This window comes from Megalops cyprinoides, chromosome 11, assembly GCF_013368585.1.
Source record: "Megalops cyprinoides isolate fMegCyp1 chromosome 11, fMegCyp1.pri, whole genome shotgun sequence".
NCBI lineage: Eukaryota > Metazoa > Chordata > Actinopteri > Elopiformes > Megalopidae > Megalops > Megalops cyprinoides.
This window is the reverse complement of record NC_050593.1, coordinates 36013581-36041076: the sequence shown is the minus strand read 5'-3', so window position 1 is coordinate 36041076 and position 27496 is coordinate 36013581. Positions and strand designations below refer to the sequence as shown.

The 27496-nt window shown below is 41.4% G+C and overlaps 1 protein-coding gene across 1 annotated transcript; it reads right to left on the bottom strand.

Moving 5' to 3' along the window:
• Positions 1–690: 690 nt before the first annotated feature.
• LOC118785632 (calcitonin gene-related peptide type 1 receptor) lies at positions 691–27496 on the bottom strand. The gene is made up of 13 exons (XM_036540449.1): positions 27271–27496; positions 13995–14093; positions 12032–12185; positions 9860–9970; positions 8826–8938; positions 8315–8406; positions 7928–8054; positions 7306–7459; positions 7110–7170; positions 6631–6697; positions 5908–6126; positions 5170–5211; positions 691–3714 (listed from the first exon to the last, which is right to left on the bottom strand). The coding sequence occupies exons 2-13, from the start codon at positions 14058–14060 to the stop codon at positions 3496–3498; spliced, it is 1425 nt and encodes a 474-aa protein (XP_036396342.1). The 5' UTR covers positions 14061–14093; positions 27271–27496; the 3' UTR covers positions 691–3495.

Genomic DNA, 27496 nt, shown 5'->3' with positions numbered 1-27496 from the left:
GAACATATTTTACACGAGTGTACTTGTCTTTGAACTCCATCTTTTTTATCTTTCATTGAAGTCATTACGGTTTCAAAATATTTACTGTTACTTGTAATTGGTCCCTGTTTCTTGTTTCGCTTTATGTATGGCATCATATGTGTATGACAGTGTATCATTGCAAAGTTTTTCATAATGATGACATCAAAACTAATAGGGCAACTGAAGACACTGCATCATGCAGGCAGATTCTGATGGACTTTACAGAGCTAGAGAAGCATATTTCCCTCATGTTCTATGAGACAAAGCTGTCCATGCCGGGTTAAAATGTGTGCAATTTCTTCTTCAGTGATTCTCACTCTCACCCCCGCACAGGGGGGAATAGTTCCGGAACATTTCACGAGAATGCGGCAGTAGTTACGGAACGTTTTTAGCCTGGGCAGGTCACTGCTGTTGAACACCTGTGTGAAACACTTAAGACACAATGAAGGATCTGGGGTTCAGTTGTATAAACAGTTATGTACTGTATGTTGCCCTGGACAGGCAAAACAGAAACAGGCAATTACAAAAGGATATAAAGTCTGCTAGCATACAAAGGTGTGCATCTCGGCACCATGAACAGCATTACATTGCTAAAAGATACAAATGAGAGCGTTTGCTTGTGTGTGTGTCGTGAAATGTATTATTGAATAAGAAAGCGTGAGATGTCGGTTTGCTGATAATGATCTATATTTGCAAACATTGCAACATTGCCCACATTCAGTAATAAAACAGTTGGCCACAAATATATGTATCAACATCCAGAGAATAAAAGACATACAGTTTACATTCACACAGTAGAGAAGAGCCCGAAAATCTAGATCTCCATAAAATACAGTACAGTTTCATCATACAGACATTGCTTTCAACATCATCCATCAACCCTGGAGGTTTCTCTCTGCTGAAGTGCAAGGTGTACAGATGTCATACACATATGAAAACACCCTTGAAAATGATTTTAAGTGTAGGCTCTTCAATAAGAAGCAATGTAGTCTATAAACCTCGCAGTGCTATAAAACTAGATTATACACACTTTATCACTAAATTTACCACATAAACGTTATAATATTAAATTTCCTTGAATCTGCAGGTACTGTAGTATTGTTCCAAGTGGCCCTCTTTTATGATTGTAATATGATTTTTTTGTATAACATACGACTATGCGTTCAGTTGTTTCGTTATCTTGAACAAACACTTTATAATACTTTTTTGTATTCTTATTGTGTCTAAAGGCTACAAAAGGAGGGAGAACGGCACTTCCTGGTAAGAATGCCAAGGCTGGTCACCCCTCCCATAGCTACGACTGCATGGGCAGGGCGGTGATCAGCGAGAATTATCAAGTCCTCCTTTAATTTAACTGAGTTTAGGAAAAAAAAAAACCTTGTAGTGAGAGCTGTACAGTAATACTTTCCAGATTATCATCAATGTGAGTCTTGATGTCTGGAAGATCGGTCTTCTCATTTTCACACTGAAAAAAAAATATTTCCAAAGCACTTCCACTCAATCTCCCATAACCTTATAAATATAAATGTTGAATGTCTTTACTAAATACTTGAATGTCTTTATATCTGTATACACATATAAGCATACACATATAAATATGTAACACACACGTAACCTTTGCAGTCCTTGATTTACAAACATATTTACAATATCTGAGTGTGAGCAGATTTCTTTCCAGCATAAGGACACAAAATGACTTGAATGCTCAAAGAAAACAATATTCTGAAGTTACCAAAGGGAAACAAGATAAATATATGTGCCAGACATAACAGAAATATATAGTTATATATAGTGTAGGGCATACACTCAACTCCTGAGGGAATGTAAGAAGAATCATTTTATATGGAAGGTTGTATAAGTTACAGCCAGTGCTAGCTTCAGTTAGGCCAAATTATCTCTCAAGTTAATTTTAGCTGTGAATGGTCTGTTACGTATCATATAATGTCATAAATTCAATAGTTTAAAAGCTACTTTAATTGAGACTGTTATCGTCAGCCATATTTTTTTTCCTCAAGACTTTTATGAATCTCAATTTAACTGAAATTACAGTTGCTCAGTGCACTGATGAAGTATGGTGCTGTGAAATAACTAGCTGATCTTTGTGTTTCATATTCATAAGCTACAATTACAAACTCTGCCACTCCACTTCAACTGAATGCACAATACATGTACCTTTAAATATTACAGTCTAATGGACACGCAGACTTCCAAATGCCTTAGCATCAACCGGAGCAGAATATCATATGGAGTTTACATCTTTTAAACTTACACAAGGTCATGAGTTGGCTTTTGTCCAATTTTCTTCAGAATCAGGGACCATTAACTAAAATAAATAAGCATATGCCTGCAGCATCAAACATGAGTCATAACCTATTCATGAGTAATTCCTGTTTTCTCAAAGTTGTATGCTTTTAATTATTCAATAACATACTTGTTTTTGCACGCTTTTTTGTGAAGAGTTTAAAGTATAAAGTTGAAAAATGATCCATTAGCCACAAAATCCTTCAGATGGTTTGACTATCTCAGCATGGGATAATGGTATTACTTCAAAGATGCGATCACCATAATTCTTTTGAGAAAGGTTACTAAGGTGAGTATGTCCCATTTCAGTCAGGGGTTTTCCATACCTTTATACAACTTTTGAAGGACTTTTTGCAGACTTGAAGACTATGTGCAGTGCATTACAGTGTCTAATATCATAAGAAACTAAATACTTACTGTTTGGAAAAAAAAAAGTAAAAATAAAACAATCAAATAAGAGAGGTGATTAATTATATCACAATAACTGGTCATTCTGATCTAGTATAACAAGCTAATAATGGCATTGAAGACCTTCAGAGGTTATTAAGGTGTGTTAGTGTAAATCCAGTGCTTCAACTGCCTGTCCTCTGTCTCCTGCCAGTACACAGTCCGTGGCAGCTACGCGTTTTCGCCTCTCGGCTGAAAAGAAATTGCAAGCATGTGGGGGACACGTGTCTGCAGTGTGGTGTCGAGCGCCTCGCAGAGTCACCCCCCTTATTCACCAGCAATGCCGATGCTTTCCAAACAAACGTGACAGACTGCAAACTGGATGGGCGGCTGACAGTGCTCCTGTTGCCTTTTTCATGCTTTATAAAGGAGCAAGGAAAGTACAGTGCTTTGATTTAAGACAGATATAAAGAATATTTACATGTCTTTTCAGAGAGTAGCAGTGAAGCAGCTTCCACTATCTTAAAATTCATAAAAAAAAAACTGTCATGAACGATCCTCAGGGAGCCCCGGAGCCAACTGAAGTGCCAATTTTGTCTTCACAATAAGAATTAACACAATATGATTCAGTGAGAATATCAGGTGGGTAAAAGCTTTTTTTTTTTTTTTCTCATACAGTGAGTAATAGGGACATCCAGGTCTATCATCGTGTGACCGTCACCATGGAAACCTCTGGTCTTCAGTGTTGGGTGAGGCCCGACGTCGGCCAGGTGCCGCGGATTGGCCTCAGGCGAACGGGTGCTCCGTCCTCAGGATGGTAGTCTCGATGTCGTGACAGCTCTTGCCGTTCAAGTGTTCTGTGTGACTGTCGATACTGTAGCAGCCCTGGACCTCTGTGATGGAGGAGGCGGTGTAGGAGGCCGACCTCAGTGCGTCGGCGTGGGCGAAGCTGTCCCCGAACTGGATGCGGTACTGGTTCCAGTGTCTCCTCAACACGCCCTGCACCTGCGGAGAGGGAGGGGAGGGCATAGGTCACAAACCTCTCACTCAGATTAGATTTAAATTCATTGTATCTGTTCAATCTGGTTTTAAGGATTAATGTAGGAAATGTTAAGGTTTACTTAATTTTGCGATCATCTATTGGACCACTTTGGAACTGTGGAGGGAACTGCCCTCAAAATATTTTGAGACTGCACAGACTCATATTTGAAGAAGCAGCACTAAAACAAATCCCAGTCAACAATGACTTTTGGTAGTGGGTTTACATGGCCACTGAGGCCACTGAGTTTGCTAATGTGTTAGCAGTATCAGCACAATGCCTCTGTGGGACCTGATGGTGAACGGCATGAAGCTAGCGAGCTGGCAGATCAACATCGTTTTGCTCACCGCAAAAGAAAAAAGTAAAAGTTACCTTTACCTCTATTATTATTATAGATTAAGCACATTATTTTAAAAGACAGACAGTATTTGAACATCTTTCATGATGTTTCTGTCATTTTACAGGATTGAAATGTTTCTACAGATTGCAGGGACCCTGGTAACCTATCGCAGCTACAAGTATCATCTAAACAGAAGGCAGTGCAACTTTTGCGGGGAGTTTGGCTGTAGCTTTACCACAAAAGGGAGAAGATGATGCAGCTTTTGTGGGTAGCTTGGGTCCAGCTGTCTATAAAAGTAAACTACTGTATGGTGTTGCTGCTGTCACCATCGCTTAAACGTGAGCTCTATCTCATTTTGGCAGAAGCGCGGCCTTCCTGTTTCCCTCCCTGCCCTCTCTGACACCCATCAAAGCACGCGCGATTACTGCGTTAACCCATGACCTGTTTATGGGCCCCCGTGAAGCCTTCTCCGCTGCCGTACCAAGAGCACGGACAGCAATCCAACACAAACACGAGCAATTCCATCCTGACACCAACCCCTTACAAAACAACAGCAAATTCTGTGTCTATGGACACCTTCCAATATTCAAATCATCCAGAGTCTGGCGAAGACCCCAGAAGCTCTGAGCTTTTCTTGCAGTGTTTTTGAGAGTGTAAGCCCTACTGTAAGTAGATCTAGAGCTCTGCTGGGGGAAGGCTTGTGGAAGATCTTGCGTAGGAGAGTGAGGATAAGATTATTTCAAACATTTTTATCACAGATGGCCAGATTTATTTCTGACCGTTTTTGATAAAAAGCTGCACTCTTATACATATGTCACATTCAGACAGAAAGAGCTTAATATCTTTACCAACTGAAGAAGGGCACTTGCCATTAATGCCATGTTAAAACTAATGGAACTGGTGAGTGTTTAGCTCCTTATGTAGATGGAACCACATAATATTAATATTTTACTTATTTATCCATGAACAGGAGGTGGGCCGTTTTGCCTACAGTCTCAACATAACCTCACCTCTCCCCCAATCTCTGTCATTTAGCTCAGGGAATGACACAGGTTTGTGTAAGAGCTTATGAAAATCTTACCTCTCCATTGAAAAAGCAGAAGATTGTGGCCACCAGCAGCCCCTGGAAATGAACAGAGAAGGAACGTTAGCTCTCAGTTAGGGTAAACACCTCCCTTTCCCCTGTATGGCCTTATCTCCCTTAAACTACAATCTGACAAATTAAAGGCAGCATGTAACTGCCTTACGAGCGATTTAGGGTGATGAGTTTGGCACCTAGCTTCTGGGGTGTGTTCTGAGCCAGATAATTTGACAGGGCTGCTGTTCTGTGGTACTAAATCTGCCTGTTCAGCAAGAAAATGTCCAGTTTAGAGTTTCATCACACCGAACTGTAGGCTCTGCCTATCGATTTCCCTCGGATTATTTTGAAACGGCAGAATTCTTAGAAACAGAGTTTATCAGACTCGTGTTGCTAAGGAATTGAGTGCACATTTGCATACATTTAGGGAAGCTGAAAAAGGGGAAGCACAGCTGTAGTCCTCCCATGATTTTAGGAAAGTCATTTTCACTTTAATATACCACATGGTTATAATGTTATTAGGATGAAACGGCACTGACACATAGAGTTGTGTAATTATCGTGACCTTAGAGTACAAAAGAGCGGAACAGTTATCATATATATGTCCTATCATATCATATGTCATATCATATATCACATCATCACATCACATCACATATCGTATATCATGTAACACATATCATGTATCATATCATCTCATCTCATCATTCATTAAACATAAACCTTTTTTACAGATCCTACCTGATAATGCATTAGGATGTGCATCACATAGTCGTAGATTTCTGAGGAAACCCGTTCAACAGGTTTGTACGGCAGCAGCACATACTGGATGCCCAGGAGAGGCACCAGAATGAGAGTGGCTCGCACTGCCTTCATGTACAGGCTGGACTCCGCCTGGTGTGTCACCTTCAGCTTGGTGATGAGGACGCGCACGATGTTCAGGAGGAAGAACAGGTTCACCTACAGGACAGAAGCGTTGCCAAGAACGACAACATCAACATCATCAACAACAACAGCAGCAGCAACAGCAACAAAAGGCCGTGTTGTCACGGGCTCTGCACAGTTTCAAACTTCAAAAGATTTCTATCAAACAAAACGTACCGACGCAGCCAATATTAAATCAGAACATTGTCCCACCCAGTAATTGCAAATTACCGGAGCGGAGCTGATAGCTCAATCCGTCTGAAGTCTGACCAAGGAACCCTCTGCAGGGCCCGTAATAAAAGGCAATGAGCCTCAGGTCTGTGATCCGCAATTAACGGGCGGGTCAGAACTTTTGATCCAATCCCACCCAGGGAAAGAACGGGGCCTGAAGCGGCATTAATGATCTCTGCATCCCCGGAGCCCTGACGGCACATTCACACGAGCCCTGAGTCCGCACGAGTCACACACACACACACACACACACACACGCAACAGTGCACGCGCTCACCAGCGTTTTCAAAACAGCAATTATGGGCTTACCAATAACGCCGCGCAGATGGGGCCGTGGATGATGTAAAGCAGAGACGTGTTGGAGCTGATCCAGCAGCTGTAGGCGGGAGCACACAGACCGTCACTCAACACACTGCTCGCTCTCTCAGATTGATTTGTTTGTGAGAAGTGAGTTCGCTCATTCAGTAACAATGGAATTAAGCAGCTGCTAAAAATCACTGATTTTTTGCAAGAGTAAGTTCATTTGTGTGTGAAAATTGCTCCTTTCGTGTGGTAATGACCATCGTGCAGGACAAAGTGTTGTCTAAAGTGAGAGTAAAAAATAGGAGAACCTCACTGTGCTGTCATACACAGTCCAAGGTACAGAGCAACCACAAAGGCTGAGCAAATTTAAACCTAGGCTCGCTATCACTCCACCACAATCTCACTGTCATGTGTCCCTGCTGCCAGCCATAAACTGCCTACAATGATAACTCACTTATCATCTTACATATCAAAAAATAACTTACTTATCATCATAGTAGTAGCTGCGGGCGATCGCGTGTATGGAAGCTGGTATCAGTGGAAATCCTGGAGAAATGAAAAGATTGACACTGATGGTGACAATGCTCTGCACCGCAAGATTACAACAACACCGGCACAATTTAATGGCAGATAAAAATAAAATAAATAAGTAAATAAAAAAAAATAAGTAAATAACCCTACCCCATCCGAGCAGGTAGTACCACATCAGGTGCTGTTTTTCAGCGAACACAGCCACCACAATGAGAGTGTGCAGGTAGATTCCTTCACACAGCATCCAGAAGTAGTTGCAGCCGAAGAGGTACAGGTGTATAAACTGGGACACTTTGCAGCTGGTCTAAATGGATAACATCAAGTCAAAAATTAGAACCTAAGGGTTAAGATGCATTAGTAACATTTACAACCACCTACAATAACTAAAGCAAAAACAGGAAATACATACTTTGCATACAAACATTCAGTGTTTATTCACACGACATAGAACCAATGCACAGAAGAGGCATGATACACTACTTTTCATATACTGACAGGTTCTGCTGCACTAAACGCTAACATGAGCACAGGGATCTGATTAACTAAACCCTGATATACTCACAGGGTTCTGATTAAACACTGATATACTCACAGGGTTCTGATTAAACCCTGATATACTCACAGGGTTCTGATTAAACCCTGATATACTCACAGGGTTCTGATTAAACCCTGATATACTCACAGGGTTCTGATTAAACACTGATATATTCACAGGGTTCTGATTAAACACTGATATATTCACAGGGTTCTGATTAAACACTGATATACTCACAGGGTTCTGCTGAACCAGCTCCTGGTTGTTTGCCACGGCTGTCAGCCAAATGATGGTGATGACAGAGTTCAACACGAAGGAGAAGAACAGGTTTTTGTGTAGCGTTATCCTCTGGCAACTTAAACTCCTGGAAGCAGAATACATTATGTTACAATGAGTGCAGGAGAAAACAGCAAGACAGAAATACACACCTGTTTGTATCAATCCATGTGCTGTGTACTCAGAGACAGGTACTGACATGCATAACACAGGAAACATGGACTTGACAAGCATCCTGCTGGTTACAACGTTGTTGATGGCATTGATGTGGACTATTTTCTTCCTCCATGGCATCATAATTACTATTTATTGTTATGATTAGTTATTATTATTTTATTTTGTACTTACTTGAAATGGAAAAATATTCCCAGTGAAATAAACAGTGCTGTCAGAGACAATCCATGGCCGATCAGGGCTAAGTAGAACAGATTCATGGCTGTCTGCAGGAGAACAGAACATTTCAGTTAACAAGAAGGCTTCCACTCCATTTTTTTCTGTTCATTTGCAAGTTTATTCAGACGGACATTTCAGTGTACATGATCCAGAATAAACCACACACTTTGGATTTTAATTTTTATATCACCAGCTTGCTCATTAATGTCATTATGTGTTTGGTTTACACAAGGTAAAATTTCAATTAGAGGGCAATTAGTTCATGGCTTGTGATCTTAATTCATTTAGGCAAAGCAATGAAATCAGTTATGTTGTCAGACATTAGTTATTCATCTTACACATACACTCAGATCTTCAATGCTAAAAAACAACAAAAACAAGTTACAGGTGTAATGGCATTGATGAATATTATTATCAATATAATAGTGTGTGAGACGCTCTTAAATAATCTTGAATATAGTCTTACCCTCCTGCCTTCATTGGTGTGCTCATTACATCTAGTGTAGTTTGACCATGTTCTGTTGCTCTGGGGATGTAAAAACCAATGGCCGTTCTCGCTGCAAATCTTTGTCACCTTCTCTGTAAGAAAAAAGAATGTGAATAGAAATTTTAAAACTTTAACACAAGTTTGCTGTCTAGAATGAGGACACCTTATTTCCAATAACAGACATTCCCTCATTTCTGACACACCTGGTGAATCTTTGAGACACACCTGCTGTAATTTACCTTACACATCCCTGAATTACTCCTTATAGCATGCGTACTCTGCAAAGCTAAACCATCCTCATCTTAACTGCAAGACAATGAATATGTGAATATGGCTTCAGAAGTAGCAATCCACATGGTGTCTTGGAACCCAGCGGTGAGAAATGTCACAAATGGACAGATATCTCTACGATACTGTACTGTGTGCTTAGACTGGTTATGAGGTTTCAAGGGCAAACAGAAAACAAATACAAATGCTTTCCACCCTAATTTTCCTAGAAGTAGAAACACATCCCCCCTTGCTGCATACTGTACTATTTTTAAAAGCCTGACACCAGCTGTAGAGAGCTGGGCCTGGCAGAAGCAGAGGGGTCTCCTTTTATTTAAAGAGAAAAACAGGCCAGTAAAAAGGGGCATTTGTTGTGGTGATGGGGGAGCAGTGTAACACAGTGGTAAGGACCAGGGCTTGTAACCGAAAGGTTGCTGGTTCCATTCCCTCCTGGGCCACTGCTGCTGTACCCTTTGGCAAGGTACTTAACCCTCAATTGCCTCAGTAAACACCCACCTGTATAACTGGATAACATGTAAAACTGTAACCTATGTATGTCGCTCAGGATGAGAGCGTCTGCTGAATGACAGTAATGTAAGGTGATGTGAAAGGGATCCAGCACGGTCCTGCTGAGGAGTGACAGAGGGTCTCGGAGATGGACATGTGATACTGTCAAACGGAAACCAAACGAGCAGGACGGAAGTGGGTCTCCTGTACGAGGCGCTGGGATCAGTAGGCAGGCTCACCAGACGGGTCGAAGTCCTGGAAGTAGTCGGGACAGAGCTGTTCTGCGGTCACCCCTGCATCAGTGTCATCCCAGCATAGCCACCCGTCCCATGTCCTGTTGCAGGTGGGGCCTTTTGAGAAACACACCACACAGGCATGTGTTATACTGACTGATATATACACATAAAAACACCCGGTCAAGGAATAATTCACTACTTCATTACTGCATACATACACATACTAAAAGTAACTCATGTACAAGTCATGTACAAGCAAAATCACGTACACTGCATTTTTCTTATTTAGGTATCTTATGTGGAATCATCCACATAATTGACTTTCATGGCCCGTTTTTTTTTAGAGTGGGTGAAGATTTACTGGATATTTAGATTTTTGATTTTCACTCGTTTGTCGTGAAAGTACAGACTGTCCCTGCTCTTCTGCAGGAGGGAAGAATACGTCCTGCATTGTGGAAAAAGCCTGGAAGTGACGGGACTCCCAAAAGATGTGAACTTGACCGAAAAACGAAGTGGACAGATGATATTAATATCAAACAGCAGAGCCGAGCAGTGCAGAGACACAAAGCAGCTCCTCTCAGAGTAAACGTATGCAAATCCTGCTTTGCAATATAACTGAGGGTTACTGTGCTCTTCAGCAGCTTTGCAGTAATTAACAACCTGAAAACACTTGATCAATCTCCTCTGAAAAATCCTAACTGTTAGCCACAGCGAGTTCCTTTGCCTAGGGATAGAAATCTGAAGTTCTGACTGTGTGGTTTTAAGTCTGAACCAGTGTTATCTAATTCTGGATGTGGGCAATTTTCTTTGGAATTGTTTATTATTTCAGATAGTGGTGGCTAAGGATGTGGTCAATCATTTCGGTCCCCTCATTCACATACCAGTTCGTCCCTGTAAACAAGATTCATATCTACCAGGGTCTGTATGTTCTAAACAGATGTGTTATGGCAAGCAGACCCCTTTCAGAATAATTCCTTCATCTACATTTTAAGCACACTTTTATCTTCCAGCAGATATTATAGCGGTTCTGTGGTTTAATGCAGAGCGGGTTGAACCAAAGCCCTTGATCTTGGGATTTTTTATATCGGAGTGGGACAATTCCTTTGTTTCTCCGCAGTGTTATGGGGGCAGAGGGTCTGAATGCGCAGTTCAGTACGCCCAGCAGAGGAGATAACGCTGTTTTTTCAAGCCCCTGTGATGGCTTAGAATCGCAAATCAAAACCGTCAGTCTGAAAATGATGAGTACAGAGCTGTCTGCCTGAGGCATTGGGTGAGATTTTTTTGTCATAATTCTTTTATTTCTTGCTGTTTTCTTCATTCACAATCCTTTCTACGAGTGAACACAGCTGACTTCAGTCTCCAAACAGCTGTCTAAAGACGTGTTAGAAATTTCCCACACATGTTCATGCAGATCTTCGGATATGAAATCAAATTCTCACACTCAAAGAGGGCTTTCTCTAAACACTTTTTATAATGTAAATACAGTTACTTTACAATCACCAGAGGATATGCTTCAGAGGATAATATAACTCAATGTAAAGATGCCATAAAAAGACATTTAACGTCTGTTACAAGACACAGTTGTATGGAGGAAGCCGCAGATGTGCAGAACTTTTTGCTGGAGTTATTGAAAGATCCTCTCCATTTAAAAGATAACAGTTTAGCACAGGGGCATGGCCTGCATTATAATACAGCAATACCTACGGGACCCGATAGCAGTTGGGAACTTAATAAATTAAACAGTGCATTAGCATATATATTGGTAGCATATTGCACCTCGTATGAACAATGATAACTGACCACCCCAATAGTGCTTTTCTATTACCTCAATAGAAACTCTATTCCCCAGCACCTCCAGATCAAATTAGCATATGTGAATTGGCTTCAGCTTCCACGTTCTCATTATCTAGTGATTATTTGCTAAGATATGCAATAAAACATTCCCAAATATGCCTCAGAGTGAGCCCGGCCCATGCTGGCTTGCTCTAGAGTACTCTGGAAAAGACTGTCTGCTAAATGACAAAATGGAAATGTGAATATTCAGTCTAACCTGTAAGAGAGTACAGAGAGAGTAAATGAATGAAGCAGATTTGAGTGAAATACATAACGTTTGCTGAAATCTGTTACTCCAAGGGAAATACAAAGACACATGCCACACAGACTCTGCCTCATTACCTTTTCTGTTGTGATTGGTATCTTTCATGATTTTCTGGTAGCACTCAAACTGCGCAGTCACTATCTTGTTCCTGGTGACTCCGATGTCATGGTAGACATTCTGAGGGAGTTCTTGCTGAGTTTCATTTGCATCATGGTTGGCTGCTACAAAAAGCTTTAAAAAAATACAAAAACAAATATGAAAATAACTGTATCATAAGGAATAAGACAATAGTAATTAAGCTTTTCTCACAGGACCAAGTAGTGGTCGTAAGGCAAGCGAATATGCTGTAAACACAAAATGTAAAATACTTAACGAGTTAAGGCTATGCTTTGAATGAGCATGTAATTTTCTAATTCCAAATTAATAACATGGTTCCAGTTTTTGATGGAAGATCTGCTTGGGGTCCCTGGCTGCCAAATAAAAGCTGTCATGTTTATTTAATGGATTTTGGCTTGTTAGCGGGAGAGGCTTGTCTGACATAAATGGTTGGGGCTTGCTTAGAAATGGAAAGTCTGTGGCTCACGGCTATTGTTTGCTGGTTAGCTGTCTCGTTCAGTTGTTTGGTCTTAGACAAAGCAATCAAAACAAGCCCCAGCACCTAGTGAGCTTCCCATGTTTCTAAATGTGAACCCCCTGGAGGCAATTAAAACAGGACAGCAATCATATCCTTATTTGGCAAACAGGAAAAGGCTTGAATATGGAACAACCCATTTCAGCAGCCTGAGAGCCCCACCCATCATTCAATTTTAAAACATCAGTTTTAAAGCAGTCACGGGCAGAACTTTGAATAAGATGACCATAATGTCAGTGTTTTCATTAAAAATAATCTTTACAAATGTCGTCACCATCTATGATATCACTCTAAAAATCTAACATTCTCAGAGTACAGGTCAGATATTGCATTATTTTCATATTTGTGTCTAAAATGAAAAATACATATAAAATTGATTTACATGAGAACATTACATTTTATTTACTGAAATTTAGTTCCAGCCCAGACCAAACTGATATATATTCTTTCTTTTCCTGTTGCCATGGGAAATTCTCTCCTCCCTCTCCTTTCCTGTGTCTGAGTACATCAAGAGGGTCATTAATCCTGAGTATAGCTCCCCACACAAAAAAAGACAACACGGTCAGACTACACCCATAAATACACTAAAAAGGTTATGGGAGAGCTGTGAATGTTTAGGTCAACATCTGTTGGATGATTTTGTCCAATAAGGAGCGTGGTCCCAGAAGAAATTAATCAAGTACGTGTTCTGAGAGCCACACTTTCACATGCTTACCGCTTACTTCATTTTTTTAATTCATTATACGATTCTAAAAGTGCTAGAGACAGTGAGCGATGTGCTCATTTCATTCTTTTTGCATTTCATTTTTTCCATTTTCATATTAACCCATAGTCAAATGCCACAGCACACAAAACCTAATCAATCCTTGTCATGTGTTTTGCATATGATGACTTTTATGGCTTCATTATTAGACACAGTATTTTCTGAAATTTATGCTTTGTGTAGGTCACGAACACGACTAGGAGGCTGAAATATCCAATCTTACAATCATCTATACCAAGAAAACCAACGGTGAACGTCCAAGAAACACACAGCGCAGAATGCAGTGACTAAATGCTCTGCTCGTTTCCACTGTGTTTCCCAGGATGTCCCCTCTGCCGTCAACATAAAAAACAGATGTGTGCCTTTGTTCTGCTGCAGAAATTGATGAGACATATCTGGGTTTTCAAAAAATAACCTTGAACTTCCAAGTTCCAGTTTGTGGCATCTACAGCCCTCCACAGGGCGCAATGCAAATCACGACACTTCAACAGAGACGCTGTTTTGGCTTGTATTCGCATTGCTTTCTGAAAAGAGTATACCAGAAAAAAGTGCTAGCTTCAGCTTTGTAGTTGTTTTTAATAAAACCATTTCATGTGCCTATTTGGTCTGTACAAGCAACTGCTGGAAAGAAATAAGTGAATCTCACCTCTGTGACGGAGCAGAGCAACAGAAGAGAGAGCATCCAACGTCCATCCAACTTCATTTTTGGCATCTCCGAGGGTCTGGATTAGAAAAGTGCACTGATCTGTAATAAAGCAATAAAAAAGTGAGACATCCCACATCTGTTTAAATGTGCTGAGGTTAGCGTTAGTCTTCTCTTCTGTACATTGTGAGAGTTGGTGAACTCTTTTATACCCCTGGGAATTTGGGGAAAAAAAACAGCTTCTCTTTTGTGAAGCTACATCACTACTTCTAACATTTATTTCAGTGCAGCTGCAAGTCTTCCTTCCCCATTTCATTAAGTTGAGCAATAGAGGCAAATGCATCCATGTCTGCTCCAGAGCAAGGATCTCTGCAACAGCTAAGGGCCATGGTGTGCAGGGGCCTATCAGATCTTTCCAGCAAACAGCTTGTTCTCTCATAATGCAAACTGTCAACAGGAAGAAGGAAAAGGGCTTCGCACCACAGCTGATTCCTGCTAAAACATGAGCACTCTGAGCCTGATATGGACGCAGGAATTGTCCAGACAGCCCTCATTTTCTTTCTTTATTTATTATTGTTTTTAGTATTGTTTTCAATTTCCTATTCAAAAAAAATGGACAGAAAATGACATATTTTAATGCTTACCACATTCTAGTAACATCTCTGTCTTTGTTGTTTGAGAAGTCTGTGCTGTTTTAATCCTTGAAAGACACCAGGAAGTTTTTGTGGCAAACTTTGGTCTGCTTCCAAATACTGCAGAGGCCACATATTTGCTTTTTTAGTTAAAAAAGGAAGATTTTCTTTCTAACATCAAATAAGACATGACTGACTGGTTCAGCTGTGCTTTGTTATGAGCAGTGCAGGGTGAGGCCATTATTATAAATCTAACAAAAAAAAGGGACATCAGTCGCAGTTACAGCTCCTTGAAATCAAAACCCCGTAGATGATTCTTGGGGATGAGTGACCCTGTGGTCCTGTGTCCTTGCCAAGATTGCTGTAACAGCAGGGTGAAAGAGCCACAGGGGGGTGGCCCTGGTCCAAGTCTGCTTGCAATGAAAACTCCATTAGGCTGGGGGATACTGGGACCGGTAAATCTTTACAGCAACTTGCAAATTAAAGACAGACTGGAAAAGCAGATGTCTCATTTTATCTGGGGAACGACACTGAAGTTCACTGTCCTGTATCAATGTACTACCACCACACATTTCCAAGGGTGAGAGTTAACCATACCTATAGCGCTTACTGTCAGACATGGGTAGTTGGTGACTGTTGGTACATAACAGAGGATCAAGGAAACAAGACAGTGTCAAGTATGGTGTCCGTTTTAGGCCATTATGCTCCTTTCTCCACCCTTATCCACAGACCTATCCTCATCCCTCCAGGAGCCCTGTGTGGGCAGGACCCCTGTCTTCTCAGATGTCTGAATGAGGATCAATTAAGACATAGCTACTGTGACATATAGGAAGGTAACTGATTAAGCAGGACTTTATTCTTGAAGACTACATGTGCACAGTAAGTATAGTAGGTATATCGTAAGTATAGTGTCTGGCAAGACACCTTTTGTAAAAGGTGTCCTTAAACATGATTAATAGCTTGTGGCTATTATTCACAAGCATCTGAGTCAGACATCTCATATTCACATTATGTCAGGTTACATTTACCCCCTTCCTTTAACTTTTAAACTTTTAATTTTTATCACGTTTAAAAAAGTAAAATATCTGAACAGGAAAGTGGTTTACGTGGTTTATTAAAAAGTTGTAAAGTCCAGTAGATTATTACGTGTAAATGATACGCCTCAGATGTGTTACAATTAACAATTAATGAGAGTTCTGCATTTCAGTTATGCATGTGATAAGTTACAAGGTGCAGATAAAAAAGGCAGTTGTGGTAAGCAGCTTACATGAATTTAGTGACTACAAGTAAATAACATATATCTTCATAAAGGAAGAAACCTTCCAATGATTTCAGCAGCTAAAGTAACACTGGTAAACAAGGTTACCATAACAATACCAAAAATGTCTGCATATTCACAACTGTCAATGCTAGGCACCTTTGTCAAATAAGAATTTCGATAAAATCTTCAGCACATGCTCACTTTTGATTTTAAATTTTTGAGACATTACCGGTGTGTTCAGTTGTCTAAACTACCACGTGTTGCTAAACTTGTGATGAGAGTGAAGAACTGCACTAAGACGAACTGAATGAAAACTGGTGTAGCTCACATTGTACTCTGTTGTAACACTGGATTTAAGATGTAAATAGAAATGCAAAACTCTTATAGCAGTCCAGTGTATAGATAAAACATGTACACAATGCAATATAAGTAGTAAAATGCATGAATAAGAATATTTAAAATGCCTTTGTTCTCATGTATGGTAGCACTATAAGACAACGCTGTAATGCTGTTTCACAATTACACCCCCACACCTTAATCTCACACGTTCATACCACACCACAATGGGGATATTAAATGGGTCTTAATACATTTTTAAAAGCATACTTCTGAATAGACCACTATTCTGTGACTGACAGGCAGATGCAAAGTATTGCTGACTTCGACATTTCCCAAAGTAGCTGACTAAAATGCTAAAATTCCAACTGCCCATTGATCCATTTTGATTGTAATGGCAATCCAACTAGTTAACCGATGCCCTTTTTTTAAATCCTGTCATTTAAAAAGGGAAAGGCCTGAAACTGAGCTCCCTTAACTAACCTTCAGATTCTGTCCCATATTTTCAGATTGTCCTGTTGAACGTGACTGTACACTTAGTGCTTTGCTTGCAAAAATTCAGCCATTGTCAGCATCGTCTTTACGCTCAACTTCCCTGAGTGCTCAACACTGACCAGACACAAAAATGGCTAGTCACAAGGATGCCTTTTCCATGTAAAAACCCAGATATCAAGTCTGTAACACAGGGATGAAGAGGTGTTATAGTTCTTAGAATGCATTTCAAAAAGCTAAAATCAGCTACATCACAATGTAACCACAATGTTTGCTGTTGTTTTAATAAACCCTCTTCAGAAGGTGATGATGATAAGATTAAAGAGATTGAATACTGCAGTTCTTCCTCTTCCTCTGCTGATGATATGATATGATATATTACATGATGAAGATCTCAGTTTTGATCAGTGCATCACACATTTTTATGAAAGACCTACAGTAGATCTGTAGGATCTTTAAAAACAATTATCACCGCATGAAGTTGAAGCTGTTGGCTCTCAACATGCATCAGTTATAGGACTGAATTATGCCAAGACCTTCATTCAAGAACTGATTACTGTTCAATCATTGTCAAGACTGCAGGACTGAGACAATGGAAATGAAACATCCCCTGATAAAGCATTATGAAAAACCTGCAAATATATCAACACTCACATTAAAATATCACTGAAACGTGAGAACAAATAATGAAACCCTGTAAATTTGACAGTACTACTGTCCTTCCACTGCCTGATGCAGTGTGTGAATCACTGTTGATGATACTGATAAAGACATCATTAATGCTGGAAATAAGCACAGCATCATGCATGCAATAAATAGAGATATCTCACAGTCTCCCAAGTAGCTCTCCGGTTAACGTATTCGCTTTGAACACAAACTGAGCTCTACAGCCCAAGTTCAATCCCTGCTATGCGATTTGCCGACATTGACCTGGAACCCACTGTGGTGGTGCAAACTGGCTGCGTTCTGACAGGATAGGGGCGGGCAGTCCGACCAGGGCCTGTTCATGTCAATGTTGTCAGGGACTGTGCGATTTGTTGTGTGCCTGCAAGTTGCTCGGATGACGTGAGCAGAGGAATGTTCTCCAATGAGCACCCGTTCTGCTGTAGAGCGTAGTGTGAAAAACAGCCCTTGGCTGCACACAAGTCTCTGGGAGGACTGCATTTGTGTGGCCTCAGCCCTCCTGAGCGGATGCAGTGTTGGTCACGGTGAGATGAGCCCAACATACAATTGGCGATTTCGAAATAGCGTTGCATAAGGGGAAAAAGGCAAAAAAAAAAAGGGAAAGATCTCCATACCAAAAATCATCACAGCACATTTAAAAAGGTGTTGAAACATCATTTTCATCTACAGCAATCCAAACTCCAAGAGGGAATATTTTAATCCCTTGTACATTTTATGCCTTGAAACATGCATTACACTGTAAACCTTGCTGCAGGGCCTCGCATTTGGCTTGGTGCTGTGATTCGGCACAACGTAATTCACAAAGCAATTTCCATCTGTTTCAATCAGCCCATGATTAGAGGGGGAGTGACCTCCCATGGTTCCACACAGCGCCTCACTTTGCGCATGACTCCCCTTGTTCTGTCAACTGAAACATCCAATGAAAGAAAAGATCCCATTCAGGTCGTAACGGAGGGGTGGGGCCAGTCACTGACATCACTGGTCAGGGTCAAACTGACCATATGCATTCAATTTGGGGGGGTGGAGGTAATACGAGACGTAATAATTCTGCCTTCTGATTTGGAAGGGGGTGAAATTCATCACTGCCACCGCTGGTGATGGAAGCATTATCGTCTTTTCATGAAGATAGTTTTTTTTTTCTGAGAAATACGCTTACCAGCTGTGGATGCTTCCAGCCGGCAGAATGCAGGCTGTGGTTATCAGCTCCATTGTCTTAGATTGTATGCTGTAAACATCCTAAAGTGCAGGATGTTTGCACTCTGTCCTTCACCAGTTCCTCTGCGGCTTACAGAGAGATGTTTTCCTATTTCGAGGAGCCTATTGCATTATCTTGTATTTTCATGATTGGCTGTAGATACACTTATCACTCCGTTACAAACTGTGTACGGTCAAACTGGATTGGATAAGTGAGAACCCTCTGCAGGAGACAAGAGACAGAACTTGAATTTTCTTTTAAAATGATGAAACTGCACAAATAGGATTGCGGCTGGTAGATGTAGATTCGAATTTGTTTACTGCTGTGAGAATAGATTTGTGATTTTCCCAGTGCATATGACACTTTCTCATAGAAAGCACTGACTTCACATATTTATACTCCAAGTTCAATAACGGTCCATGCATTTAAGGAGGATCCTTGTGGAGACTGCCTGAATGTCCTATTGTTTTGCAGCAACAACAGTTAGCATGCAAGCTTTAATTCCACTAGCAAACATCTGACAGGAGCATTAGTGTCTAATGGGCTGTCTCAAACCACTTCCCAAACATTAGCATTTCCCTACAAACCCGCTCTATTCAGTCAGCTGTGTACAAATCACACAGGCTTAACACGCTCTTAATACTGCAATCAATCCATCATTGACTTGAAGAAGACTTAACGAGTGCATTAAGCTACATAATGATGCTTTCCCCTTCACCTGTAATCTCAATGTGAGGAAGGAGCCTACCCTGGCTCTAGAATGCATTGTTTGTTAATGTGATGTCACATCATGACCCTTCATCTTTTTCCAATGTACTGCATTTGTAACAGACAGATTTCATATCATCAGCTTAAATCCAGACAGATTAATTGCTTAATTGTTCCATTGTTAATTGTCTATGTCTGCGTGAGCAGCCATTGGTTAACGAGCCTCACCTGTGTAAGCAGGTTTGTTAAATACAGGTGTGTGGCTGGAGGGTAGGGGAGGTCACTTTCCTCTGCAGTTGACTGTATGCTGAGGCTTTTTCCTTTTGCAAATTGGTTTTTAAAATAAGTTATTGTGTTTTTTGTGTAATATTTCCTCTTTCTACTCATGTTGCTGTAAGAAGTGTCAGCCATCTTCTCCATAATCAGTGCAGGGTGGCAGTGTAGCATAGTGTAAGGAGCAGGGCTTGTAACTGAAAGGTTGCTGGTTCGATATCCCGCTGGGGCACTGCTGCTGTACCCTTGGGCAAGGTTCTTAACACAGCATTGCCTCAGTAAATATCAAGCTGTATAAACGGATAACACATATAAACTGTAACTGGTGTAAGTCGCTCTGGATAAGAGGGTCTGCTAAATGGCAATAATGTAATGTAATATATATGGGCAGCAATGAATTGTACCGCAATGAAGTGAATCCTATGTTAGGTGCTGCTCCTGTGCCCTTGAAATGGCTACATGAATAAATGTAGCAATATTTTCTGTGATTCACTCTCGATACTGGAGCTCACCATGTGAATGACACAACATATGGGCACCTCTTCTCAAACACGGTAGTTTCACTTCAAACAGGTTTAACTGCTGCTATGCCCGGGAATATGGTTGTAAATGTCAACACTAAAAACAAACACAGACGACTGTGTAGCATTCCCAGTTCGCTGTTATCTGAAGGCAGGCCGGTGCTCTGTTATGACCGCAGGTGAATTACGGTAGTTCCTGAAAGAGGTACGGCACGTGCTCTTCCTGTAATGCGCTGCAACAGGTGCAGCGGTGTGCAGACATTCTCAGCTGTCAGACACCTGAACGCTGCTGTCCGAGGACGGTGCCCCCGCTGCAGAGGAGGCCAGCCCGGGCAACAGGGCCGAGCTCACACCTCACACCAGCTCCTCTCATTCATTACAGTGCTTACATGCACCTCATCATGCACACAGCGATGCAGAAATGATCTGCAATGCATGCTTTATATCACTGCAAATATACTATCCATAAAAATATTTTGAGCAAAGTTCATACACTGTATCTGTGGTTTATGTTTCACAGAGACATTGTGTTTAATTTCAGACTGTAAAACAATAATAATAAAATCAAAACCTGTAAATGGTCAAAGTTCACCTTTCGCATCGGCTCAGTTACCCATCTGCCTGTCTGGGAAGCTTGTGCACCTAAACTTGCAACATCAAACCGCCTGCATGTTCCTGACATACGATTTCAATCTTGTGGTTTCTGGCTCCGCATCAGTGCGGCGCTGTGGCCAGGCAGGACACGAGAGTCACATGTCTGGTCCGCCGCCTCGGGCTGAATCAGATGTTCGGATTTAAAAGGAAAATAAATGACAAATCCGCCCAGATGTCAGAGGCGAAGCCCGGCTCACAGGAGCGGCCCAGATGCTGGCAGAGGCCCGTGCAGACCGGTGCAGGTCCGGCCGGGCTGCTAACGGCACATGTGAGGCCTGCTCCTTTCCTCCACAGTAAATCTGGGTTTCCCTTCCTCTGGCCCGTAACTGACCCACTCAAATCTCTGTGTTCAGATTCAGAGCTCTGTATCTGTCTCTCCTTTTCGACATTAAAGCAGTGCAAGCCTCCACTTCCAGAAAAGGGAACTCCCACACGGGCCTCCTTAGCAGTGACAGTTTGCTGTTTTTGGTTTTTTTTCCCTCCCCTGAAATTGTCATTGTAAAGCCTGCACTGAAATACCATTCAAATTCAAATGCATTCAGATATGACTGTTTGGCTAGCGTATGATTTCATTAAAGGGTTGACAGTAACTAATGATGTTTTCGAAAGACTATGAATCAACCATACTCACTGGAGGTCACAGGAAAAATGACTAAAATCAAAGTTATGGTATTTTCAGTACTGAAGTTACTTCCTGGATAGCAAACAAAATAGTGAACAAAAACACGTTCAAAGAGTTCACTGATATTATTATGACACAACAGCCAAAAATGAACCTATATATCACATTTCCAAGCATGTTTACATAACACATATTTTTTTACCACGACTGCCAAATGTGATAAACTGCACATATAAACTTGAATTATGTACTGAAGCCATTTGGTAATGTTTGTTCGTGACTCTGAACAGAGTAAGCCACATTACTGACATGTGAGTGACCACTTTGCATGTCTGTTAGACGGACATTGGCAGTTTAACATTGACAGCAGTCAATGCTGACAGGGCCAGGAAATTGATTGGGTGTCACTTGCGCCACGAAGACCAATGGGCTTAAAATAGTGATCTTCCTGGGAGCTTGCAAATGAACTTAAGAGTCGCTTTCTCTGACTGACCTCTCTGTGGCAAAGTAATGGGCTTCCCTTCAACATTTATTTTCAACCTGTCTGTCTTGCACCAAGCAAGCCACGCTGAATCAAAAAACATCTAACATCGCAAACACAAATCTCTTCCATCTGTTATTCCAGGGTGATGAGCACTTTTAAAAATCATATTTGGAGGAAACATACAGTATGTTTATAGTATGTGTGATGAGATGCTACTGCCATTAGGACAGGATTCCCATCCTGATCTGATCTCCAGAAAGAAGACAAAAAATGAATAATGTATAACCTAATCATGTTTAATGTGCAACAGTTTATACCTCCAGACAAAAATACAAGCAAAAAACAAATCAAGGACAAGTGTAACACAGTACACACTAACACTGCCAAAAAAGCATTCCCTCTATTTTCATTCTAAGTGCCAATCATAATCAAAATTTATCATATGATATCTTTGATATGATATGCAGCAGGGAATAACTGATCATGTCAGCGTGTCATTGTGTATGCATGTCAGATGATCTGCAGAAGTACCTCAGGTGGCCTTAAGGTCCTGACGATCATGGATAATTAATATTGCCTCCTGACATCACAATGCTATTATCTTTCCATCTTGAATAGCTCTGGGTTAAGAATGCACTGGCAATGAAATGGATCTCAGCTGTTAATAGTCCAGAGCTCGACCGCCGGGTTATTCTGAGCCCTCATGCTAATTCCCTGTGAGGATTCTAACAGCCATTTATGTTTGATTTAGCTATCTCTTACAGGAGCCTGCAGACCCGGAGAGCACACTGAAAGAGCCCCCCAGTACTCAAGTCTGCACAAAAGCACACAAACGCACATTCTGAATCTAAACCGCTCCTGCATCTCAATGCAAGGTGATATCTAAACCCTCCAGCGCTTCTAAAGTTCAACCGGTAACCAGCCTGCATCCAAATTTATCCACGCCACCGTATCCATCTCCGCACACAAACACACGCACACGGGGTCTATTCTGATAGAAGTTAACATTGGAAAAAATACCCCCGGGAGTACTGGTGGAGCCACTTTTAGGATCTCATCCCCTATCCATTTCCAGCTCTCAGGCCACATCTGAGTCTGTTTATGGATCCGGCTCTAATCTAGCCATGATCCCCAAGCCACGAAGCTTTGGTGTATGAGCTGTTCATGAGAGCTCCCAGCAGCCACCAGCGCTACGAAAATAACCCTGCGAGCCATATCGAATTCACTGCTGTTTATAGACAGCCCCTGAGACCCACCAAAGGTACGAGGCCCACAACTTCAGTCCTTTCCATCAAGAGGAGAGAAATTGCAAATAAGGATTTTTTTTCTGAGAATATCCTCCATTTCTGTTCATATTTTTTGAAATTCATACATCCATTTTCAGACAGTGCGATTGTGAAAGTATACACCTTGTGGCATACACAATGAAAAACAGAGAACAATGTCAAAAGCTTTTTGCATGACACATACAGTAATTGAGAAAAACAAAAAGTTATCATAACCATCCCCTGTTATTTAGAGCCATATGATCCATAAAATTACCCTTATCTGGCTGGACAGTTTTTGTCGTTGATTGTCTGAGTGGCTGAATTTCAATAAGAACAAAAAAAAAAACAATACCGCAGCATAAAAACGAATTGTTTAATGTGAGAGGTCTGTGCTGAATAAAAAAAAGAAAAAGAAAAAAAAACACAAGAGGGCTGAAACATGATAACTTCTTGCCCTTCCTGTTCTGCCCAGGGTGGGGTTAGAGATGTGCACAGTCCCATGAGCCTCTTCTCCCGGAGCCCCGGCCCCAGAGTCAGGAAGCCTCTGTCAGCCGCTGACAGCTTGTTTAACACATATCCACTTGGAACAACCCTGGAAAAAGTGACAGATTTTTCCACTGTCCAACTTCCTTCACAAACCCCTTTACATTTCAGGGGCCCCACTCAACAGAAAAAAAAGGAAAAAAAAACTGTAATAACTCTATCCAACAAAGGACCAAACTTAAACAATTTCACTGATGCTTAGTGTTGAACGAGAGAAAAAAAAATCCATGTTGTAGTCCCAGACTTAGGCAAATATGAAGACACTTTTCAGGAGGTCTCAGTCAGGAACTCCAATACAGAGCTACCAGGGACTACCAGGGACTGCAGGGACAGACAGGCTTCCCCATCCTGTAGTTTACACAGCATTACAGCTGTGCTGGCGGTGAGTGAAAAAGAGATAATGTGTGAGGCATGGCAAGCAGGCAGAGAGATTCAGTAACCAGCGTAATCCTCATGAATGCATAGGGACTCTAATAAAATCTATCAGAGGAAATGAGACGGTCTTACTGGACTCAGCTCAACCACATGTTTGAAACATGGCTGGACCTGCTGCCTCTATCGGCCACACTGCCGTGTCAGGGCTGGGCCGCGGGTACGGGATCTATCTGGCCATTCTGCCAATTGTATAATGGAGGGTATTATCTCAATAAGAAGCCAACTTACCGGGAGTTCCACCAATAAATCTCTTAATAAATAAAACATACAGCAAATCCTGTACACCCTACATAATATTATTGTCATTTAGAAGACACTCTTATCCGGAGCGACTTACACAGGTCACAGTTTTTACATGTTATCCATTTATACAGATGGATATTTACTGAGGCGAATGTGGGTTAAGGACGTTGCCCAAGGGTCACAAGCAGTGCCCGGGCGGGGGATCAAACCAGCAACCTTTCAGTTACGACGCTGCTCCTTACCACGATGCCACACTGCCACTGCCTCCCCGTGGGGCTGCTGTTTGCCATCCCTTCGTCATTTCCATATGAACCCAGTGGTCAGCCGTGACATATTTTCCTATTTGAGAGTACATGCTTACTAACCGCACAGGCAGTGGCCATGATGGCTCACTTTAATTGCTCTCTGTTAGAAGAGCGGAGCACGTTGAATCTCTTAAACAACTTAAAAGGGAGAATGAAATGTTTGAATTGTTTAAATTGCATCAAATGAGTCAGAACTGGCGACGCGGTCACGCGTTAATCCATTAAAACGTTCAATACCGCAGCGAGATAAGTGGCAGACGAGAAGCGGCAGAACTGCAGGGAGGAGGCGATTATGAAACATTGAAAACCTGCAGGCGGCTTTCGGGCTCTCCGCTTGTCAGTTCCAGACTCTGCAGCTGGAGCAGAAATTTGCAGCAGGGGCGATAGCAGCGGCTCACGCATTTAAGGGCCCTCTTCCATGCGACCAGCCTGACCCAACACATGCCTGTTTGGATGCCCCCGCAAGCAGGCAGACATAATCAAGGCAAGGACCCCTCCTCCACCCAAAACGAAAAAAAAAACAAAGAAACAAAAAAAACTAAACAATGTATTCCCTTTACAGCGCTAAACAGCAAAGCAGACTTTCCGGCATTGTGAATATGCCTATGGAGGAGTTGGGGGAGGGATGTGCTCTCTCACGAGAGCCTCTTTCCAGCCGCACATCTGCCCTCTGCAAGCCCAACATCTCCAGGTCATGTGGGAAAATAACATCTTTCTCTGAGGAGCAGAAACGGACTGAAGGACTCTACAAAAACACCGGAGCACAATCACAGCCAGCCCTTATACGTATTCCTGTGAATAATTTAATAAAACAAAAAAATATAACAGTCACTCAGTATTCAAAATTAAGAAGCCATCTTTTCATCAGAAAGTTAAGAGATCAGCCTCATGGTACAAGTAATTTCGCCGATGTGCCAGAGCTGAGTGTCGGGCGTATGTTCACCCTTCCAGAATGTTCCCTTCGGCTTGCGAGAGCTCAGCATCTCTTGGCTTGTGTGTGACTGCTCTCCGTCTTTGAGCTCTTGAAAGTCTCAGCACTCCTCATTGCATCATAGAGAGATCTGCCAAATCTGAAGAGATCAGACCGATCTTCCCTTTAGCTGCCCACAATATTTCATAATGTACAATCTGCAGCTTACATAACCATGCAGATAACAAAACAACAACCACATGTGCCTGTTGTGTCTAACACCAATTATGACTCTACCATGCATAGACAGATTTCATACAGAGGAGTTTGTGGCTTTCAGTTGTGTAATACTTCCATTGTTCTGAAGAACATTAGGGTTTGCATCCAAGTACATGCCTGGTGTCAACAGGTAAAGAGGTTCTCAAGCAACTATCAGACAACAAAGGATAAATGGTGGTTATTTTTTGGTTATACTATTGTCCTGACTAGTAGGTGCAGAAAATAAAACTCTCAAAATGCTTTGTACCAACTGTCCAGGATTTGAAGAAGTCCATAAGAAATCATGAATTCCTTTCACTACTGGCACATCTATCTCATTGTATCTTTACCTAAGACAGCTTCCAAGATTACACACATATTTTGATAGGAGAAGCACGCTGGCCAACGCAATTGACACCTTCGATATGATACGGGCTATAAAAACACCTTTAAAGACTATGCAACTGTTAAAGCGCTGCTGTTATAATACACTTTGATCCAAACGAGGTCCCCCCTAAATACAGAGACAGGTGCTTTCCTGAAGACTGATCTCCGCGTACAAAACAGAATTTGGGATAACCTGGATGGCTTCGTTGCGGATTGCTCTTCACTGGGCTATGAGTCGTCAGTCTGTATTACGCATATGCGCATAATGCCACATTTAATTACCAGACATTATCTTACCTATGAAGCTAATCTAAGGGCTATCATTAAATCCCGATTAACCTTTTAACTAAAAAACCCCGCGAAGCAGTGACAGTTTTATTCAAATGCCAATAGTGACGCGCATCAAAATGTCACGCAGTGCATCACTGTATCTAAACCAATATAGAAAAGACAATTTGTTTTTCATAAAAATGCACAGTGAATATAGGAAATATTAAAACACACAGATGTATGGACAAAGAGTGAAAGAGCCTCTAATCTCCAGTACAACACAACTGACAAGAACGTAGCTACATGTTCGGAAAGAACAGCCATCTGAAAAATAATAGACCACAGGGGCAAAAGATTCCGCACGGTTTCCTCCTTTAAAAAGGGCATGTTACGGTATAATATAGCAAAGCCGATACAGTGTAGCAAGCTTTTGGGTGGAGGGCTGCCCTCGTAAAAATTTCGGGCATTGCAAATGTAGCTAATATTTCCTACTCAAATGATTGTTGTGATTTAATGTAATCACACGATCACTACATGAACATCACCGTTTTGAAAAGAGTCTCGAGGTGATGAAATCTATGAATATATATGATATACAGTTTAAAACTAGGAAATATGTCTTAAAATATTCCAAATACTTTAAACAAACAGAAGATGTCAGCAAGCTAATTTATATTCACTGGTAAGACATCTTTTTACTTCACCGTCCATTCTGTTCGCTAGCCATCTACTTGTTTCCCGTGCGATTATCCCGGTGCCAACAGACTGAACAGACAATCGTATTAAAATATTCCTTACCCGTGAGGGAAAAGTCCGAGTTTTCAGACAATTAGTATGCGCTTGAGTATGTAGTTTATAGTAAATAGTAGCTGATTTTCCCCAGTACTGATGCGAAATGAGTCCCCTTTCCGAACGCGGTCTCAGGAGCGCGTGTAGGAGAATGACGCAAAGCCAATCCAGTCTACAATGAAATGTTAGCGAAGTTGGAGCCGCTGTCAGAGTCTAAGTGATGCACTACCGTGGC

Excerpts from the sequence above, each read along its gene's own strand:
- LOC118785632 (XM_036540449.1), bottom strand. The coding sequence starts at position 14,060 with ATGCCAAAAATGAAGTTGGATGGACGTTGGATGCTCTCTCTTCTGTTG. Across the intron at positions 8,055-8,314 it reads GGAATATTTTTCCATTTCAA|GAGTTTAAGTTGCCAGAGGA; the intron begins GTAAGTACAAAA and ends TTCTGCTTCCAG. Across the intron at positions 7,171-7,305 it reads GTACTACCTGCTCGGATGGG|GATTTCCACTGATACCAGCT; the intron begins GTAGGGTTATTT and ends TCATTTCTCCAG.